Source organism: Motacilla alba, chromosome 8 (assembly GCF_015832195.1).
Source record: "Motacilla alba alba isolate MOTALB_02 chromosome 8, Motacilla_alba_V1.0_pri, whole genome shotgun sequence".
Classification (NCBI taxonomy): Eukaryota; Metazoa; Chordata; class Aves; order Passeriformes; family Motacillidae; genus Motacilla; species Motacilla alba.
Window position 1 is genome coordinate 1,485,829 of NC_052023.1, and position 22,482 is coordinate 1,508,310.

Below are 22,482 nucleotides of genomic sequence, written 5' to 3' on the forward strand. Positions count from 1 at the left end.
TTCCAGCTATTCCATTTTCACTGAAAGCACAACAGATTCTTTTGTGCTGGCACTTGCCACTGGGATAAAGAGCAAAAGGCAGAGGCTGGCAATAGATTTTGAGGTTTAGCTTGGATATTTGGGAAAGTTTCTCCATGGGGAGGGTGGTCAGGCATGGGCACAGCTGCCCAGGGCAGCGCTGGGTCCCCATTCCTGCAGGGATTTCAAAGCCCTGTGGAGGTGGCACCTGGGACACAGTCAGTGGTGGCCTTGGCACCTGGGAATGGTTGGATTCCATGCTCTCCAGGGGCTTTTCCAGCCTTAGCAATTCCATGATTCCATTCTTTCAATGGGGTCACCCCTGCAGAAAGCAGCAGCTCCTGTAAAGGCTGGGGACAGACATTGTGCAGTGATCGATAGAAATGTTTTTGTTTTATTAATTGGAAATTCCCCCCAAATCCAGCTGCTCCAGAACAGGAATCTCCCAAAACCTTTGTTTGTTAATCAAGCCAAATTGAAATAAACTTACTTTGGATAATCAGATGTGAATGAGGAGAAAACAACAACAAAAAATAAATCATTTTGGTGCTGGAACGGGTTTGTTTTGCTTTGCTACAATACACAGTACCCTGCGTCTGGGATAAATCATTCCACCCATTTTCACCACATAATAAATGTATTTTATAATTATATAACTCGAATTTCTTTCATAACTATATAACTCTAATTAATTTCATAATTATATAAATGGAATTTATTTCATGTAGCACCTCTGGGGTCCAGCTGCCTTGTGTGCTCTCACCCATGTTCACATTTGTTTCCAAAATATACCCAGTGAATTCTCCATCACAGAGCAGATATGAAAAGGTGATTTGCACATTTTGGAGTTTTTAAAACACCCACTTGGATCTGCACTGCTCCTGCCTCTTGTTTTTATCCAAATTTCAGTGCTCTGTGTGTCACAAAATGTTGCAGCCACATGGAAGGGCAGGGACAGTCCCCATGATTTTAAACGGATTTACAACAGTGTAAATAACACACTGTGCAAATAATAATAATAATAATAATAATAATAATAATAATAATAATAATAATAATAATAATAATAATAATAATAATAATAGTAGTAGTAGTAGTAGTAGTAGTAGTAGTAGTAGTAAACAACTGTGTAACTAATACCAGAGTATAAACTAATTAATTGAAGACAAATCAATCTGAAAAAATTAAATAACCAAAACCTTAAAAACGAGCTTCATTTTGCAATATAACACTTGCATTTTCTGTACAGGCAATAACAGGAAGAAGTGGATGCTTAATTTAAAATCCTGTATGGAAATAACATTTGAAGTAATTTTTCTTCAAGGTAATATCAAAACTCTCATGTTTTTATTGAAAACCTGTGGAAAAATTCTTTCCCTACACCGCTTAAAATCCATGGGCACAAGGGAAGAGAGATTCACGGATCTTGACCTACCCACATCTGCTGGGATGACACAAACTGGGGAGGATTCCAGGGTTCCCAGGAAGTGTTTAAACTCTATCCACAGGGTATATCCAGACAGCAGGAAAATGGGCTGGAACGTGCACTCGTAGGAATGGTTCCTCTGCAAAAGGCATTCCTTCACCTCTGAGTTTGGAGATGAGCTCGGAAAGTCAGAGCAATAAATTTGGCTCCTTAAAAAGAGGGGGAAAAACCACATTCAGTTGATACGTTGCAAGTGTAAATCTGGAGGGAATTAAAAGGAATGGAGGCACTGCAAGTGTCCTGGGATTTTGAGGATTATTTGGATCTTGAACTTGGATCTGCACTGAAGGGATAAAAAGCATTTCGGTGTTACTCCTCAAAGCTTTGGCTCTGGAAAAAGCAGGACAAACAACAAAAGCAGCAGGTACAACAAGAGAAGGCAGCTCCAAATCCTCATCAATTGTGGGATTCGAGGGATTGGCAATGAACACAGCAAGGCAAATCTGCCAAGAATTGACTCCACTCAGGAATGGCTTCCAAAATCCCAACTGGCAACCAGGGGGAAGCTGCCACAGAGACCCAGTGAGGTCTCCAGGAGATGGAAATCCCATCAAAACATCAACTCTGGATTAAAAACTCCATGTCCAATTATCACACCTGGCAACAGAAGAGAGGAGCCCTGGATTCTGGATGAAATGGAACTGGATAAATCCTTGGAGTGGGAATTTTACAGCTTTCTCCTCAGACTTGTGAGGGGCTGTGAGTTACTCAGAGGAACCACCAGAGTTACACTGGGTTGGAGGTCCCTGTTTGTGTCCCCAGGATTAAAGCAGTGCCTGGTGCTTTGGAGGTTGGGATTGGAGCATTCCCTGCTCCCACAGGATGATCCCTCTGGAGCTGTTTCTCCTGGCAGCATTGCCTGCAGAGGAAGATGTAGGAACAACCCAAGCAAAACAAAACCCCGCAGCCAGAGCATCGGCACAGCAGCGCTGCACTCCAGCTCCCAAAGGCAACAGCAGCAGGAATTTTATTGCATTTTCCTCTTTCAGGTCTTACTCTGAACAAATAACCACAAAAACCAGAACAAAAAGAAGGATCAGCAGCATCTGGGAAGGATTTGCAGGCAGTGGTAATGTCACTGTTTGATCTTGCAGGAACACTAACAAATCTCCACATTATCACCTCCTACTAGAAAAACTCATTTTTAGCCAAACCTGAGCAGGGAGGAAGTGGGAATAAAAGCCACGACGAGCAGCATGGGGTTTAGTCCCAGCTCCCTGCCCAGCAGTGCACTCATTAGATCCATATTTGTGAAGGCAGAGCAAACAAAAGCTACCTCAGCACTCAGCCAGGCATTAATCCTGCCCCAAAAGCCTCCACTTGAACTTTCCAGCATTCCAGTTGTTCCTTCAGTCCACAAACCCTGGGAAAGATTCACCTGGGCACCAGGACCATTCAGAACTCCACCAGAGAAGACAGGCTGGCTTTCCAAAGGATTAGGCAGGGCTGATGGAAGCCATTTGCCAAAATTCCTGCATCTCCAGCCCAGCAAAGCAGTAAAATTATGGATTTTTTTTGCCCCAGGAAGAGCTGTCTGTCTGTCTGTCTGTCTGAGTGGAAACCCTCAAGCTCAACACATCAGGGATGGAATGGGATGAGCTTTGAGGTCCCTCCCAACCCAAACCAGTCTGGGATTCTGGGAATTTGCTGCAGTCCCAGCTGCTGCCTTCACAAAGCAACATTCCCTTCACCAGCTCAGCTTTGACTCTCCGAGCAAGATTTTTCCCACCTTGGAATGGTGGCTTGCTTCATCCTCTATTTTTACCTGTGTGTACATAGAAAAAAAAATACAGAATTATAGAAAAATCAAAGACTGAGTGGAGACCTCAGGAGGTCTCAAGTCCCATCTCAGACTCGGAGCAGACTTCAATTCAGATCAGATGGAGCTGTCAGGATATGAGAGGCTCCAAGGACAGGCATTCTACAGCTCCCCCAGGCCAGACAGTCCCACTGGGAATTCCCTTATTTCTTACAACTTGTAGGTAGGAGCAACTGGAATAATTTTTTTACATGATCCAAGAAGTCTTCTTGAAGAGAACTGGCTCCCAAACGGGTTGAAAAACGCTGAAAAACCCCATAAATAAGATCTGTTCCATGCTCAGCTATCTCTGGTTCCCTTCCTGCACACAGAGTGAAGAATCTGTTCATTCTATAATTACATTTCTCCAGAATTCTTTGACACTGAAATATTTTGGGCAATGCTTTCCAAACAGAAAAAGAGAATTAAAATCCATCCATACCTGTGATATCTTAACTGCAGACTCCCCTGGAGCAAGGTGGTTGGGTTTGCAGACCACCTGCAAGTCATTTTAGTCAGGTATCCATCAGTCTCACAGGAGATATTAAAATCCATGTCTAATTAAAAGACATTAAAAGCTTCATTAACAAGATACAGTGGTTGCTACAAAACAAAACAAAACTGAGGAATTTTTGATGTAATTTGAGATGGGAGTTTGGAACTGGTTTGGATGATGTGGTTTATTTTTTAATCTTCTAGGTAAGTAAGAAAAGTGAGTTCAGCTCACATCTTTACAGCATAGTTTAAAAAGTCACAAAACTCTTAGTTACAAGACTTTTTGAGGAGCTATTGACTAATAAAACACTACCAACAAAAGTATTTATGTTTTTGACTCAATCTTTAAATATTTTGTCTTATAGCCTCATGCTACAGTGTAAGCTTTCTTAACTAATCATGCTATGACACGCAAACTTACAGTACTGCACTCCAAATTTCTTATTTATCTTTATAATTACTTTTAATTTTTCTATATCTTAAACTCTAAAACTCTAAACTTTCCTTTACTTAACATGTCTTTAAACTATAAATTCACATCCTCGCTTCTGACTCTTAAGTTTAGAAGCTTTTTCCAAAGCCTCAAATCAAATTTTGTGTTTAATTCTAAGCTTTAACCTTTTAACCTTTATAACTACTTTTATTTTTCTGTATCTTAAACTTTAAAACTCTACACTTTCCTTTATTTAACGTGACTTTGCTTCAAACTATAAACCCACAATCTTACCTCTAACACTTAAGTTTAGAAGCTTCTTCCAAAGCCTCAAATCAAATCTTGTGTTTAATTCTAAGCTTTAGCCTTTTTACCTTTATAACTAATTATTTTTTCTGTCTTAAACTCTAAACTTTCCTTTATTTAACGTGTCTTTATTTCAAACTATAAACCCACAATCTTGCCTCTAACACTTAAGTTTAGAAGCTTTTTCCAGAGCCTCAAATCAAATCTTGTGTTTAATTCTGAGCTTTAACTTATAAACCCAAAGTTCTGAGAACTCCCTACATTTCAAATTCCAACACAAAATTAAACAAACAAAAAAAAAAAAAAACAAAAACAAAAAAAAAAAAAAAAAAAAAAAAAAAAAAAAAAAACAAAAAATCAAACCCCTCCAAAACCAACACAAAAAACCTCAACAAGAAACCCCAAAAAACCAACCAAACAAAAAAACCACAGAAAAAACAAACAAAAAACCACAAATAAACAAACAGACAAAATAAAAATAAAAATAAATAAAAAAATAATAATTAAAAACAAAAAACAACCAAAACCACCAAGGGCAATACAGGATTTTAAATGGGAATATTCCCTCCTGGCAGTGACAACCCCGAAGGAGAACGGGAACCCCCGGAGCCTCACCCACGACATAGACCTCGGCGTAGGCGCGGTGGCACTGGCGGCTCCGGTGGCAGCAGTACAGGGCGCTGTAGAGGAAGCCGCCCCGGGGCTGGGTGGCTCTCAGGTCGGGCAGGGTCACTCGGCCGACGCGGCTGCTGAGCGCGGAGTAGCGGCTGGCCGGGACGGGCTCGGCCAAGTTGAGCCACCACTCGAGCTCCCGCGCCGGCACGGGCTGCGAGCGGCTGCGGTACCGGCACAGGAACGAAGCGCTGCCGCCCGCGCGGGCCAGGCTCCGCGCCGGGAAATACAGCACCGGAGCTGCGGCGACAGGGGACAGCGCTGAGGGGACAGCGAAGCCAGCAACGGACACGCGTCTGCCACCGAAATAATCACTGGCAACAATAATCACTGACAACAATAATCACTGACAATAATAATCATCATTATCATCATCATCATCATCCATTGCAACAAGAAACTGAGGGGGAAAAAAGGATTTGTCAATAGAAAATTATAAATGTTTTTGTTGTTGTTGTTGTTGTTGTTGTTATCCAGTTGTGTTTCTAACTTTCCTACTTCATCACTATGAACAGGGGCAGAAATGGGCCTTGGTCTGTCTCCCTGCACGCCTGAAGTTTCTAAACTCTGATTTAAATAATCTTTAATATCCCCAGGCAAAACTGAATGGAAAGAGCAGAAAATCCCTGGAGGGTGCAGTACAAGCAATGCAAGGGATACAAAATAAAATGAATCCCTCTTTCCAGGAGGTGCTGTTCCTCCTCCTCCTGAAGTCAGCAGCAGATTACAGTCCCCAAAACTGGTTTTACACTGCAATTAACAGCAAATTGTAGCAGTGGTCCAGTGCAGGCTCAAATACACTGAATTTTCCAAGGATTTAAAGAAGTTTAAACTCAGCCCCCATCAGTCAGGGATTCAGGGAAGATAGAGGTGGAGCTGGAATGGAGGTGTTTGCAAAGAACATCCCAAAACCAGCATTAAATCCTTTAAAGGTCAGGTTTGATTCCCCTACTGAGGAGCCAGGCAGGGATTTTTAGGATTTCCCCCAAATTTCCCTTTCTCAGGCAGTGAAGCAGATTTAGGATCTGTTGTTTCAGGTTTTATTAGAAAAAAAGCTCTTTTTCCAAGGTTTAGTTCTTTCTTTGGTGCAGGTGCCTGTATTAAGAGTTCAGAGAATTCCTTTGCAAGCAAAGACCAAAATATTCCCAAGGAATTCTGAGCAGAGCATGGAAAATACAACAAAATAACCAGGAAGTGAGTTTTGCACTGCAAAACTCAGCATTACAAACCAGGCTGGACTGTATAAAAAGCACATTTGACTTTGCTCTGGGCCTTCAGTTCAGCTACAAAACCAAAACCAGGAGCGAGAGAAAGCATCAGGAGAAAAATCCTGAACTGAGGGGAGGTTCGGGGCTGCCAGCTGGAACTGGAGATGGAAAAGCTCTGAGGAAAAGAGCTTTGTGTGGCTGTGGGCAGGTGCTGCTGAGGGACTGCCAGCCCCAGAGGTGCGCTCTCCAGAATTCCCAGTGCCAGCCTGGCACGGAGCTGAGCTCAGGCAGGAAAAGCTCCCGCAGGATTTCTCACCCCAACTCAATTTCCAACACAGAATCCATAAAACCAGCTGGACAATCAGCTTTAGCCCCAAACCCTGCAGGTGTCCTACCTCCCAAAGTGAGGTTGTAGGGTGTGCTCCAGTCACTCCAGAAGCCTGGACCACGGAGATTCCTGCTCCTCACTTGCACTGAGGATGGAGAGTCCAGCAGGGCATTGTCCATGGCCACGGAGCTTTCCAGGGCAACGTGAAGCATCGGCTGGATTGTCCAAATCCATTATTGTTGTAAAATGAAACAGGAAAACACAGACGGAACATAAATAAATTGTATGGAGTCAGAATTCCCTGAATTCCCTTTCATGCCTTCTCTTTCAACTCAGTTTTTAAGAAGGATGGGAGTGCTGAGCAAATAAATTTGTTCCTTAAGAGACAGGAGACAACATCCTCATATTCTACACAAGGATTTTCTATGTTTTTGGGTAGCAAGCTGGGTTAAAAATCTTTCTTCTTTGAATTTACCATCAGTTTGAGAATGCTGGAAGTTGTATAACTCGGTGGAAAACAAGTTGTTTCATTATGGGTTGCTAATTAACAGCTGCTTGTTATTCCAGAGCCACTTGCGTGGTAGGAACAGAAAAAAACCCTATTTATACTAAAACTTATAAATATTAAACACAGATGTGTTATGGAACATACAGAATGCTGAAAGAAAATGGATTTAGACTGCACAGAATCCAGGATTTCACCCAAGGAGAAAAATGGGAGTTTGTTGGTGAGAGCCAGCAGGAGATGGGGCTGCTCTCTTTGGGACAGATGGAAAACCCAGCTTCTCCAGGAAACAGCAGCCTGCTAAGCCCAGCTTCTCCAGGAAACAGCAGCGAGCTAAGCCCAGCTTCTCCAGGAAACAGCAGCCTGCTAAGCCCAGCTTCTCCAGGAAACAGCAGCCTGCTAAGCCCAGCTCCACCAGAACAGCCACTCTCCCAGTCCAAGGCCAAGGAGAGTGGTGGGAATGCTGGGATTCGGGAATGCCCCAGCCCCGAAGGCACGGAGCTGCCTCACCTGGCTGTCCCCGTGTCCCGGAGGAGCAGAGATCCTCACTTGGTGCTGCAGAGGGAAGGGCAGCGGGGCAGGGCTGGACCAGCAGAGCTTCACCTGGCCCCTCTCAGTCAGCTCCAGGTGCAGCTTCACAGGCGCCTCAGGCTTCACTGCACACAAATCCACCCACAAGTTAGGCCCAGCTTCACCCAGGGCTGCTGGGCCTTACTGGGTTTTCACAATTCAGGCCTTAAACTCAGTTCTCTTAAACTCCGCTCTCAAGAGCTGCTCTACTGCATGGCAGGGTTCTGTGATATCCCTGCAGAAGTCACTCTGGTGCTGGTGCAGCCATCAAGAAGTGCTGTTTGAGTTCCCATTTCCCTTGGACCTGCAGGAATTTCCTCCCTCAGGCCACAGCTTTTCCCAGTAGCCAAGCCCTGGCTTACCTGCCTTGCTGGGAAGAGGGAATGAGGAGGAGGAGAGGGGTGGGAATGCTGAGAAAATCAAGTTGCTCCTTATAGTGTACACAGGGATTTCCTAAATATGCCCATCCTTCCACAGGGATGATGGCTGGGAAAGGAGGTGTCCAGGAGAGTGAAAATGGAGAGTTTGGATATTCCCATGGGGATGAAGGGAGCTGTGGATGGGAAATCCTCAGGATTCCATTCCTTGGACAATGCCAAGGAAGCAAGGCCCTGCTTTTCCCTGGTACTGAGACTTTGGCTGGCCCTGTCCTCATTCACAGCCAAGTTGTGCCCACGGAAGAGCAAAACCCTGCAGAAGCTGAAGGGAAAACATTCCCAAAAATCCTGGGCAGTGAGCAAACGTTCCCTCCAAATTCCATCTGCTCTGGGGTCCGGCTCTCTAAGGGCTCCATTTAAGTGCATTACTGGAATGTCACTCAGTTATATCAAACATCTCTAACTATTTTCTGTATAAATCCACCATGCCAAGTCAGATTTTATTTCATTTCTACTTCTAGACCATCTCAAACCAGTTAACTTCAGGAAGGCCAGCAGGGAGTGACTGGGGAGGAGGCAAATAAAAGCCAGTGCCTTTGCCATCACATTTCCCTGAATCAGATCCCACAGATGATGGTTGTGATGCCACCTGCTCCACTATCAGCAAATAAAATCCACGTGGCACAAGCACTCAAGAGTTTCGCATTCAAAATAGTTTTAATTGAGCTAAATGTTGGCAGAACATACATTAATATTGTGCATTTTAAAAACATGCTTCACTAAGCAGAGCTAACTCATTATGTCATTTTTAAATACTGGCAGACTCCGGCCTGAATTTTTAATTCTTTCCTGCAGCATCATTTCAAACCAGCAGGATGAAAAATGCCACCTCTCATCTTCCAAACCAGCCCACCCAGAGATTTTAACTGGTTCTGTCTGCAGAGCACATCAGTAAGGAGGAAGTTCATAAAATTCCTAAGTTTTTAAGTTAATAAGATGTTCATAAAACTTTAATTTTTTTCCCTGCAGCTGGCAGCTCCTGCCTTTATGAAATCTGCCCGAATCTGCAATAACTGGGCACGTTGGATAGCAACGCATTTCAAATTCATCATGTTGGGAGACTTTGAGCTTGATCAAACACACAGGAATGTTTTCCAGCTCGGGGTTGCATGGGTGAGGAAGAAAACATCAGGATCAGAGAGCTGCTTGGGAAAATGGGTGGGATTTCTTGCTAAGCAACTTTGGGAACTGCTTTTTGAATTTAGTTGAAGCCCTCAGCAACAAGCTCCACCACTGGGCCAGTCTTGTGCACAGAGAGGCTCTGATTGGAAAGGAAAAAAAGAGAAGTAACCGATTTTTGAGTGCTTGGGCTGTGCTCAGTGTGGTTTGCACTGGAGCCCAGACAGGGATTAGGGAGCTTTTCCTGCCCTGTCTGTGCCCCTTTCCCAGCAGAACCATCCTGCTGCTGAGGTGAAGCGTGGACAGACAACTCTTCGCCTAATTAAAGCTGAGGAGGGTGTATTTATTACAGTGCTGAAAAGAGGGTACATTTATTATAGTGCTGGACACCTGGGGAGTAACCTCCCAAAGACATCTGTAAAAAGTCCCAAGCTCCTGCTCTCTATTTATCTTAAAAGGTTTTACATATTCAGATGCTTTCCAGGATGGTTTCCAGGATACCTATCACATAACCATTAACCCTCTCACTTTGTCTTTTAATTAGCTGGATGTCCATTAGGGCTGTCCTCTTTAATTGGGTGGGTGGGCTCTGGGATGGGTCAGAACCCAAAGAAATGGGTTCTGACCCATTTCAGAGCACTAAACTCCTCTTCAGAGGAAGTAAGTCAGAACTAAGACCTCTTCCTCATGGTAAACTCTTTGCCCATGTCAAGCTGGCAGGGCTCCTTGGCCTGCTGGTCCCAGTGCAACCCTCCTCTCATGCTTAGAAGTCAGTTGAGTTGATGGCTCCTGCACTCTTTCAATACTTCATGTATCACCTGTCCTTGTTGTATTCCTAACCTTGTTTCAGTTTTCCCCACCTGGTATCAATTAATTTCCTCGTTAAGCTCTAACACAATGTGTGACCTTTGCTAACTACACTTCCAACCAAACCCCTTGATTCATCGAAGCTGTTCATTAAAATACATCATTTTCACTCTCGGAGCTGCATTCCTAGCTGGAATTTGGCTCAGATTTCCATGGGCGGGGGGTTCAGCCGTGCTCACCAATGTCCGTGGGCTGCAGGGCCATCAGCGGGGACCCCAGGGCTGTGCCACCTGCCACCATCTCCAGCCACAGCAGGTAGGTGTGGTTGAGGCTCGGGGTGGCCACCAGGCACTGGCAGCTGGCCCGGTCCCCGCAGGCGCACGGAGCCACCCGCACTGCGCCCTGCAGAGAGCTCGTGGATGCAGCCCCCAGGGACAGCTCTGACCTGCAGGGGCAAAAACAAACCAGGACAAACAATTTTCTGGATCTCAATAGGTGAGGCCATCTGGATATGGTTTATTGATCAAAAAATAAATTAATTAATGAAATAATAATAATAATTGTAACCAATGGCTTTAACTTTGCTGCTTCTCCCTTTTTAAATGGTTTTCAATTCCATTAGAGAATTCCCAGATCTTTTTAGGCACACAGTGTTGTTTCACCTTCCCATGGCAGCTCCCTGCCCTCCCAAAAGAGAGGAATTCCTAATTCCCATTTGTGAGGCACTGAAATAATGCCAAAACAATTCAATGTTCCCTCCAGCTCCTGCTACAATTGAGCATTCCAAGGAATATTATAATCATGGAATGGTTTGGGTTGGGAGGGACCTTAGATCCCATCTCATCCTGCCATGGACAGGGACCTTTCCCACCGTCCCAGGCTGCTCCAAGCCCCATCCTTGGACATTTCCAGGGATCCAGGGGCAGCCACAGCTTCCTGGGAAATCCATTCCAGGGCCTCCCCACCCTCCCAAGGAACAATTCCTTCCCAATATCCCATCTGAAACTTCAGAACCAGCAGTTCCCAAAGCATTCTTCATTCTCATCTCTACTCTTCAGGCTCTTCCAGAAACCCACATTTATGGAATTCTGCAGGTATCCAGTGACTAAAGCTTCCCCAAGGTTGGGAATTTAATAGTGCAAATAATTTGTGGCCAAATTTCTCCCAGCAGCAAAGCCAAGACAAACCCTGACAGCTCGGTCACCTCGGATTCTTTCCTGCTTTTCACGTTTCATCTTTACCCAAAAAAAAATAAAATAAAAAAAATAAAAAGCTCCTCTTTGGAATTGTTCTGAAGTGATTTTGGAATTCTTTCTGTCCAGCAAGGGTTTTGTTTTACTAATTCAGAGAAAGAAATGGAAATTCATGGAATAGGAGCCTTTCAGTACATTTTTCCAATGGTTTTATAACTGGCATGAGTCACTGGAACACTTGGATTCAGGCAGGGCAGAGATCCCTGCCTTGGAGGAGAGGGAAGGACGAGATCTGCTGCTTTATTTTTTGGGTTTAGTCCATTTGTTATCTGCTCCATTTATCTGAGAGCAGAGCACAGGGAACTGGCCATGATTCACCAATTACATTTCCATATCCTGCCCTGCTTAGAGAGGAAAAGGTCAAAAAACTGAGGAGAATTGAGGAGGATGGGAAGAGCTGCAGGGAACCCCTCCTGGATCATCCCAGCCCCACTCCCCCCATCCCTCACTGATCTTTCTGCATCTTGGGATACTCTGAGGCTGCAAACCCATGGAATTTGGGCAGCCCTGCCCTCCCAGCTCCTGTGCTCTGCAGGAACACCCCCGAGCAGGTCCATGTCCAGGTATGGTTTGCATTTATTAATGCTCCAGACAGTCCATCCTGACATTCCTACACTAATTCTCACCAGGACTCGCAGACTTTAGGACACAGGAGTTATGCTGATGGGATCTGGCAGACATAAAGCCCTGAAATTACTTGGAATAATTTGGTTTTTGTAGATGTGGCTCCGCTGTTTTCTCCTGAATTTCCTTTCAAAAACTTCGCAGAATTTGCTTTGAAGCTTCTCTGCCTTCTCCTGTTGCTCTCGGATTTTATTGGTCTCCAAAAGCCACAACCAATCCATGAAAACATATCTTTTTTCTTCAAACCACATCTTTGATCTGATCTATCTGGAAAGTGGATACCACCACACCAGCTCCTCATCATTCCTAAGAATTATTTCAATTTTTAACCATCCAAATGAACTTGTTTGCACCAAAAAAAAGCAGTTTAAAGGGAGAAAAATGCTAAAGACCTCCTCTCCTGACTTATTAACCCTCACAAGCTGAAAAGGCCAGTGGCTCCTCCACCCAAATCCTGTCACAGAGAGTTCTTTTAGCCAACACCTTGGAAAACCTCAGAAAAAAACATGTAGGAAGTCCTAAATGTTTTATATTCATATTCAACCCCCTTCAGAAGGTGATGCTTCTCCCGCTAAATTCATCTGTGGCTCTGTGGGGAGCTTGGAGACTTTCAATTAGATGCTGCAAAATGTCCTGGCTGAATTTCAATCCTGTCCTTGCAATTGAAAAGAAAAAGTAAGACTCCTTTTGGGGCAAATTACCTGAATTTTCAGGAAAGGTGCATCCCAAGCAGGTGGTTGTGAAATAGGGTCAGTATTGTAACTCTGCTGTCACATTGTTCCCACATCCTTTCCAAGCACTGCCTTTACTGGGAAAGGAGGGAGCAAAGCTGTCTGGGGCTCCCAGGATTCTTTCCATAAATATTTCCCAATGTTTTTTGATCAATGGTAGCTCTAGAAGAATCCTGATTTGAGGAAGCTGCCCCATTAAACCGCAGCAGATCTGAGGGCTGCAGAGCTCATCAATCTTTTATGAGAGGTTGATTTCCTCTGGCTGGAGAGGCTCAATGCACAACTGATTGCATGATTTATCCTTAAAAACCATGGGAATTCAGGCCCAGAACTGGAGGAGAGCCTCCCAGGTACTTCAAAGAAGCCAAAATATGAATGCAGCCTCATGAGCTCAAAGGGCAAACGATAATCAGTGCTCAGAATTAAACCAAGGGGATCCCTGAGGCTAAAGACAACAGCTCATGGAATTAACCCTGGGCTTTGCAGCATTCCTGGGATCAGACAGCTGGAAAGACGGTTGGTATACAATTAACCCACTAGTCTAATGAAGCTTTGGAATAACCTTTTCTCTTCTTTTGGAATAACCTTTCCAATGGCCCATCCTGTCCCTCACTGGAGCCTCTCACAGGGCACTGCCATGGGCAGAACAGAACATTCCCATTCCTGCTATTTCCAAGCAGGAAAACTGTGGATGTGGTAAACAAGAGGAGACTTCTCTAATGTTGGGAAAAAAAAAAGAAAAAAACGCTGTGAGAGACCAAAGCTTTTCTGTTGTAGATTCTCCTGTATCATTATTTTTGTGCATTGCCCTGTATGTGAGAATCCTGGCTGGAGCTCCAGACTCCCAGGGAGAAACACATGCCAGGAATGCATATTTTTAAAACTGGGAATGTTTTCAAGGTATTTTGGCTCAGGAATAAAATGCTAAGGTACCAGAGAGCCAACAGGGAAAGCTGTCACCTTCCCAAAGGTTGAAATGCTTGCGCTTGCTGCTCCCCCAGAACACAGGGACCCTAAAAGGGAAATATTCCTATGGAATGTGGGGAGGGAAATGAGTTCTCCAAGGTTTTGCTTTGCTTCTCGTCTTTGCAGCAAAGAGGAATCAAACAGAAATCCTGTTGAGTCCACAGGGCCTGCTCTCCCAACTTGCATGGAACTCGCTGAATTCCCTTCCCAGCACAAGGAACTTCTTCAGCCCAGCTGGGGCTCCAGTCTGGTGGCATCCCAAAAAAAATTGGGTATAGAGATTTCTGCACTGGGATCACTGGCAAAGCTTTTCCTGTGCAGCTGAGCCTGGATGGAGCGGAGCAAAGCAGAGCTGCTTCCCCCACAAACACCCATGGAATGGTATTTCAGGAGTCAGAGTCATGAGGAGCACTGGAAATGGGAACCCACCTCACCGAAATGGGATTAAAATATTGTGTCAGCTAAACAACCATATTTATTCTTAAATAATACATTTGGTTTCTGCTCTGCCTACAGGGATGAATTGTGCCAAATGAGATCTGGCTGTTCAGGAAGTCCTCCTCTATCAATTCAGCTAATTCAGGAGAAACTATTTCAGTTTATCCTGTTTCATCAGGAAATGAGGTCTCTGTGTGTCTCTTCAAACCTACCAATAATCCAGAAAAAACCAGGGTGGTTTCATGGAATCAAACAGATCTTTTTGTAACCAATGTATGCAAGACCTGCCCATCCCACAGGCAGGATGATTCCACGTCTCAGCATTCCAGGGAATATTCACCACAGTGACAATGAGGTGAGAGCAGCATTTGGATCACATGGAAAGTACCACAGTTACTTCAAGAGAGACAATATTATGGGGAAAAAAACCAAATAAAAATCAGAACCAAGATATTGAAATTAAGAAATTCTAACAACAAAGATACTTTAAGAAGTTAATGCTGCTTTCATTAACAGATTTTAAGAAACATGGGAAGGACAGAGAAGAGGGACTCTCCATTGCAACCATTTTTCATTCAAAAAACCACAAACTTTCCATCTTATCCAGGATTACTTTTAGACAGGACAAAGCAAAATCTGCAGAGCCAAAGCTCCCACCATGCTGGAAGCTGGAATGCTGATGTTTTAGGAAATGCTTTCAGTTTTCCAGACAGATTTAACAGTAAATCCTGTACTTACCCAGAGTACAAAAGATTCACCTTCAGGTCAGCTCTCAGGTCCAGCTTCAAAAGCTGCAGGTTACAAACCAACAGGTCCAGCTTGCCTCTAATCCAGCATTCCACGTTCCAGCTCCAGTCTGGACCAAAGAAAGGGATCACACATTTCTGAACTGCATTAAAACGAACAAAATACCTGCATGGAAGTCACTCACAAAGAGAGGACAAGGAACAGAAATTCCTGAAAGTGAGGCTGCACCACAAGTGGGAAAATATTTATGAATGATCTAAGTTGGGCACCTTGAACACTTCCAAGGCTCACAATCCACGTGGTTCTGCACTGTCATGATTAAAGAAGGAATATTTTTTACCTGGATTTAGGGACAAGGCTGCAGGGTGAAGAAAAATGAAGCTGATGGTGGTTGCTGTGTCCTGGGAAGTGGCACAGCCTCAGCCGGGGATTTGTGGAATGAAATTCTACCCACTGAGGTCAAGGAGATTCCTGGCAGCAGGATGCCAGCTCCGTGTTCCTCAGAGACAGGAGGAGGAAAAAAACCTTGGGAAAAAACTCCTAATCCGTGTACAGACATTTACTGCACATTTATTATTTAAAGCCTCATCATTCATGTAGAAATGATGCCATTTGCTCTCCATCTCCCCTGCCTCTGATGGAGTTTAAAGCCCACATCCACCAAAAATATTTAAAATATTCCTCACAGTGTCTAAACTCCTTTGAAGATCTGGGTTTATGTCCTCTTATGCAGTGCTCCATATTTTATTCACAATTCCCCTGGAAAGACAGCCAACTTTTTTTTTTTTCCCTTTTGAAACTGTGCTGTACAACTCCTCCATCTTCCACTACATCCTGAGATAGAATTTTACCCCCCTGAGGAAGGATTTTACCACACTGAGGAAGGATTTTACCTCTCTGAGGAAGGATTTCCGCCCCTGAGGAAGAATTTTACCCCCCTGAGAAAGGATTTCACCCCCCTGAGGAAGGATTTCACCCCCCTGAGGAAGGATTTCACCTCTCTGAGGAAGGATTTTGCTTCTCTGAGGAAGGATTTCACCCCTCTGAGGAAGGATTTTGCCACACTGAGGAAGGATTTTGCCACACTGGGAAGGATTTTGCCACACTGGGAAGGATTTTGCTTCTCTGAGGAAGGATTTTGCCACCCTAAGGATTTTACCTCTCTGAGGATGAATTTTGCCACACTAAGGAAGGATTTTACCACACTGTGTTGCCTGCCCAGGATAAAAGTGAATCTCCATTAATCCAACCCACCCCTCTCCTCCCAAACAACAAAAAAAACCTAAATATTTTTGGAATTATTAACTCCTTGTGCCCTTGAGTGCTAAACCCACCTATTTTCTGAGGAGCAGAGAGATTTATTTCTGAAGGAATAAACTTCCTTGCCTGCATGCTTGCTCTGTACAAAGAACAATCAATGTTGCTGGCACTCCAAAGGCAGCACAGAAAATTTTCTTCATTCATTAAAGGCTTGATTTTGGGTGCTCCAAGTTCTCCCCTCAAACCAGACCAGCTCCCAGCCAAGAAGGGGCTCAGAAAGGTCTCGTTCAGCAGCACACAGGGCAGTGTGAAATTCCTGGCAGGAACTGGATGGACCATGCAATGGGCAGCTGCCATCTGAAGGAAGTCTGCAAATATGAAGGGAAAAGCATTGGGAATAAAAGGAAAAGTTCATATTTTTGAACAAGTAAAAGGGAGGGGTTGATGTGATACAGAAATAGGTAAAAAACAGGTTGTTGTTTCTGGGGGTTGTTCCCTGAGGTAAAGACAAAATTAATAAAAACATCCCTTCTAGGTAAAGACAAAATCACTAAAAACATCCTCTCTGAATGGTGTCACAGGTGACAGATTCCAGATTTTACCCCACCCTCACTGCACCTAAACTTCTGTTTTCTCACTCTCTTGAGAAAGTCAAGGCCAAGATTGCAGGTGAAGCATCTCTTTGGGATAAACTGGCTTTTATTAACCAAAACTGCAGTGAATCCTAAACTGAAGGGAATCCTAAGCTGGGTGTGAGTCTCATCTCCCCATGCAGTGCTGGAACAGATCCCCTCCAGCTCTGTTAAAGCAGCTCCATTTCAATGAAAATATAATCCTGTTGTAAATATGAAACATAGTCCCACTGTGACTCTGAAATAAAAAAGGACAATATTACTGTGGGTGCAACTGCACAACCCCAGGGCATTATCTGGGAAGTGCGAGGCAGGGAAATGATAGTTTTTTTCCCATCAGACTTAAAATAAAACCACTCTGAGCACATTTGTTGATGTCATAGCTTGAATTGCGCTCACAATGGTCGAGAGAAGGACGAGCAGGGAAAACACTGTAAACCACTCTGAATTTAAAGATTCAAGCTCTACTTGCAGCAAGGCACAGGGGCACGGGTGCGCCTTGCATTGTGCTCAGGAAGGGCAGAAATTCTGAGCAGTTCATTAAGTAGAAATTAATTGATGCTCTGTGCCTTGCCACAGCCAAAATGATACCAGAATATCTCTGGCACTGTTTGATTAATGAAGTTCATCATTCTCTAGCACAGAGCATGAGTTAAATAATACCAAAATAAGAAATGAGAGCTCTAAAAAAGGCTGTTAAAGCCAGAAGATGCAGAGTGTTGTTCTGCAGAGGGTTTTGCTTTCCCTCCACACAGATTTTGTGCTGCCAGACTCCTGCAGGGCTCTGCTCTTCCCTGCTCTCCCACTAAACAGAGTTTGTGCCTCTGCAAATCCCAGCTTCATTAGGCCTGCAGCGGGAGGAGGGGGGCAAACAAACTCTCAGGCCATAATGCATGATTAAAAGAGGACAAAAAATGTGACACAGAGCAGGACAGAGAAGCAGCACTGTCCCCAGCTCATCTCCTTTTCTAAGGAACTTCCCCCTTGTGTATCACAGATCATCTCAAGGGATTAATTAAACATTATAAAGGCACAAATGTGCTCAGCCTCTTTCTTCAAAAACAGAAAAAAATGAGGTTAAAATGACCCAGAGGAAGGCCTGACTTCAGTTCTGTCCCCAGAGCAGCAGGGCCATCAGATGGTGACAAACTGCTCTGAAATCCCTCCCTGGAGCATCCAGGTTTTCCAGTTAAAGCTACTCAATATGTTCAGATCACAAAAGGTACTTAAAAGAAATTCAGCAATGCAGTCTTTGATACTGAGTGGATAATAGTACATGCAGAGCAAGGTAAAAAGGTGTTTATGTGTATAAAGGTACCTAAATGTAACGATTTATTCATCTTTTTGATTCATATTTTGTAAAGACACAAATTTTCCAAATAACTCCACGGGATTACAGGGTCTGCCTTCTCCCTAAGCGCCACCATCAAAACCCTTTAAATAGTCCTTATTTTAATAAAAAAATTAAAAAGGAAGGCAAATACCAGCTGTCCTTGCGGAGCAGATGCCAATATTGTCAGAGGCATTTCCCAGTTTATTGCTGCAGCATTTGGAGTGAGCTGAGCACCCTCTGGCAGCCCTGTGTGCTCGTGGGAGCAGGAATGGCAGCACCCTCCAGGAGCAGAGGAATTCTCCTTGCACTTCTGGGCAACAAAACAAACTTCCCCACAAGCTTTTATCTCATCAAATCTGTGCAGGGCATTCATCTGGATGTGTCCTGATGTTTCCTGATCTGAAAAGTTATCCCAAACTGGGTTTGGGGATATTTTATAGTGACTCACCCATCAGCACAAACATGGCTGGGATGATTTGCCAACACATCTTGTTTTGTAGAGCTGACCTGAAAAACACACAGAAAATTAACGGAGGGCTTATAATTATCAATCTATAATTTCATTTTGGTGTATTTCAGTTCATTTGGTGCTCACACCTTTGTGAGCAGAATCATGGAAACCACAATGGTTTGGAAAGGAGCTTAAAAATCATCTCATTCCAACACTCTGGGATGGGGAGAGACACTTGTCTCTACAGCAGGAAAGGAAGAACAGGCCAGAAAGGGAGAAAAAAACCCACAATTTTCCAAGTGCAGCAGACATAGGAGAGCCCACCCATTCCAACAGTGAAGACTCCACTAAATCTTACAACAACATTTCATTATTGTTCCTTCATTTCAGATACTTTGTTCTTTTGTATTTTCATCCAATAGTTACATAAATTCTGCTAAAATCAAAGTATCTTTTTATGGTTAAAGCTCCACAGAGGAGAGTTTGGCTGCTGTTGTAGTTGGGAGCTGAGTGCTGAGTAAAATCCACAGCTCAAGTCAGGCAGCAAATGCCAGGGTGAGAAATTTGAGTTAGGGAATCCCTCCAAAGGGCTCCATTCCTGGAATATTTCTGAGGACAGTTTCCTTGAGAACACCCCCGGAGCCAAAAGAGGCAGTGCCAAGGTTATGTAATGCACTTTGGGGCTGCATGTCCTGGAAAATAGATTTATTTCTGTGTTCCATATCTACCTGAAGCACAGCCAGCTGCCCAGGGAAGGCACAATTCCCAGGTCCTTGTCTCCTGCCTGCTCTCCCACATATCCAGTGGAGCTGAATTTCTCCAGCACTGCGCTCTGCAGGATCAGCCAATCTTCCCATCCACTTTTCTCCCCGTCCACTGTGCTTTTTCGGCTCCATTTTCAGCAATTAAAGAAGGAATCTCTGACTTTCCCAGCCCCACTTTCAGGGCACAATTTGGCTCTCAGCACAGCTGGTGGGTGGCCCACGTCCCCTGTTCCTCTTCCATTAGTTTATTTCTGCTAGAGAGCCATGAGGGCCAGAGGAATTATGGAGCTATCAGGTCATTTCACAAAGAGACAGACAGGAATTATTTCCAAATAACTGAATTAGTTAGATTTTCCCTAATTTCAGAAGCAAAAAGTACCTTTTAAAAGAGTTCATTTGACATAAATGTACATTATTCACACTATTAAATGGTTTAATGAGAAACAGCCCATGTTCCTCTTTCACGGGTGCAACAAAAATCCCTGTCCATCATTCAACCCCTTCCCAGCAGGAAACGGGCAGAGATCACTTCCAAGGAAACTGGACATCCATTCCCAAAATTTATAAAAATTATCCAGAGGCCCTGGGTGTTAAGCTTCCCCCATGAAATACCCATTTACACTGAGAAGAAAATAAACACAGAGCCCCAAACCCCACACAGAAGGGAAATCATAATTTCTATGTAGCTTAGTGAAGAGAAAGGTTTTTTAATTTCCTGATGGAAGTGAAAAATATTAAGGGATAATTTGTCCCTGCAAAGGGTGGTCAGGATTGGAAAGGGCTGCCCAGGGAGGTTTGGAGTCCCCATTCCTGGAGATGTCCAAGGAACTCCTGGAAGTGGCACTCAGGGCTGGGGACAAGGTTGGACTCGATGGTCTTGCAGGGCTTTTCCACCTTTAGTGATTTTGGGATTCTGGCATAAAAATGGCCAGACGGAGCAATCGGAGATTCTGATGTCAGCATTAATTCAATATTTGGAGCAGAAGGCAAAACCACTTTTTAGCCCAGCTTGGGATCTCCTGTCACATCAACCTAGGCTGGCTTTAGTGAGGTGTTTTTCCAACAACATTCCTGACCAAACCCAGGGCTGAACATGACCAAAAAGCCCTGAAAGCTGCACGGCCACAGAATCAGCCCCTTCTCTGTTCAAAGTTCAGCCGTCCTTGTGTAAACTTTGGGTAAAAAGAGATGAATCCCAGGGCAGGATAAATGCACAGGATTTCCCAAAACCTTTTCCAGTGAGAACAGTGAACTTGCCAGAATTCCTTACTCCACTGTAAGAAAGAATACAAGTTTTACAGGAACATTTACAGGGAAGAGGATGTTAAATAAAGAGAATTATTACAACTTGTAAGCTCTGTCCTGTAGAGAATAAATGAACACAGCCAGGACAAATTGGTTTAGTTGAGGCTGGGGAAGTGTCCCTACAAAAGGAAGGAATTTGGGTCCTTTTGAACAAATATATCTTAAATTATTCTGGAACCACTGAGTTTGCTGCTGCTGTGTACAAGGAATTTTCTGATTTCTTATGTAAATACTATATTCCTCTCCGTATCAACCACAGAATAGCTCAGCACCAAGAGTTGGGATTAAAACCAAAACACAACAGATATGACAGGCAAGGAGGAGAGCAGTGAAATGAGATCATTTTTATTTACAGGACAGGTGAGAAATCACAGAATTCCCTGGCTTATCACCATGGGAAACAGGTTCAGCACAACCTGAAATGAGCAGGACCCACAAACAACTGCACTGGGCATGGAAAACCATATAAACCATCCCTGATTTTTGCAAGCACTGCACTACAGCTGGTTTTAAATATTAAAAAATCTCTAGAAAGCATAAAAACATAAAAATGTTTTATCAATAATGTCTATGCACAGCATCTTCTGACCTGTTCTTTAAGATGCCAAGGGCTTTCCAGGCCTGTCCATCTGAGCATGGAATTCCATTTGCCATTGAGTATATTAAAAACCATTCTTAATACAGAGTTCTGAGTAAGTGGCACACGCAAAACAGAAATGAGTATGACCCACACTGAATAATTTTGTTAATGTTAAAGCTTTAATAAAGGCAACCCAAGCTGGGCAGAAGCACAGCTACAAATCCAACTCTAAACCTGCTGCTGGAGCCTCTCCCCCAAGACTCGACAGCAAAACCTCCCGAACTCTTCAGAGTTTCTCCAGACCGTGGAATTTCTCTCGTTTGTGGTGAAACCACTCCTCATTCATGCTGTGGATCTGTCCTTCCTTATGAGCAGAGCTCCTGGCATACTTGGCACTTAGAGGTTATATCCCCTTTGAGGTATGCTCGGAAGTTAAGGGCTCTCTGCGCTCATTATAAAATACATTTATAAATGCTGTACCACTCATTAACTTCCCGGAGTTCTCTTCCATCACAGCTCCCGCAGCATCGGGGACTCACAGCCCACATTCACACAGATTTATTTTTGTTTTGCTGCTAACACTGAATCTCAGGGAGTAGAAGGAGGGAAAGGGCTGAAACCGTCTGGATCTGAGAGCGGGATATGGAACCGGCTGCGGGCTGTGTTCAGGGGGATGGTTCAGGAAATTAGAGCGTGGGGGTAGAAAGCGGATAAAGCAGGGGATAAAAAGTAAATTCACCAACCTGCTTCTCCTCGCTCTCGGGGTTCCGACTGGCGGCTGAAGCGACGCTGCCACGGTGCTGCTCCGACGGCGAGCCCCGGACGGGCGCTCCCCTCAGCCCGGCTCCCCTCAGCCCGGCTCCCTCAGCTCCGGCCCCTCAGCCCGGCTCCCCTCAGCCCGGCTCCCCTCAGCCCGGCTCCCTCAGCTCCGGCCCCTCAGCCCAGCTCCCCTCAGCTCCGGCCCCTCAGCCCGGCTCCCCTCAGCCCGGCTCCCCTCAGCCCGGCTCCCCTCAGCCCGGCTCCCCTCAGCCCGGCTCCCCGCAGCCTCCCCCGGTTCAGTTCAGCCCCGATCTCCTCAGATTCCCCCGGCTCCCCTGAGCTTTCCCCTGTTCCCCTCAGCCCCGACCCTTCCGCCGCCCCGCCCCGGCCCAGCGCCCCGCCCGCCCGGCTCCTCACACGGGACAGCCGGGAAGGAGCGGTGAAGGTTTGAAACATC

General features: G+C 44.6%; 1 protein-coding gene across 2 annotated transcripts in view; it reads right to left on the bottom strand.

Annotated features, from left to right (window-relative positions):
• Positions 1-22,191, bottom strand: part of LEPR (leptin receptor) — a 29,857-nt gene extending 7,666 nt beyond the window's left edge. Inside the window, exons 1-10 of one of the 2 annotated variants that reach the window (XM_038144972.1) lie at positions 22,010-22,191; positions 18,615-18,673; positions 16,276-16,569; positions 14,933-15,050; positions 10,422-10,627; positions 7,760-7,905; positions 6,812-6,959; positions 5,152-5,448; positions 3,745-3,859; positions 1,454-1,653 (exon numbers count right to left, since the gene is read on the bottom strand). In XM_038144972.1, the coding sequence (XP_038000900.1) occupies positions 1,454-1,653; positions 3,745-3,859; positions 5,152-5,448; positions 6,812-6,959; positions 7,760-7,905; positions 10,422-10,627; positions 14,933-15,050; positions 16,276-16,569; positions 18,615-18,654 (1,564 nt within the window). In that variant the 5' untranslated portion in view covers positions 18,655-18,673; positions 22,010-22,191. Of the gene's footprint in view, positions 1-1,453; positions 1,654-3,744; positions 3,860-5,151; positions 5,470-6,811; positions 6,960-7,759; positions 7,906-10,421; positions 10,628-14,932; positions 15,051-16,275; positions 16,570-18,614; positions 18,674-19,345; positions 19,742-22,009 lie in introns of those variants that run through there. The other variant, XM_038144971.1, reaches the window with a different exon arrangement.
• Between the last annotated feature and the right edge of the window lie 291 nt (positions 22,192-22,482).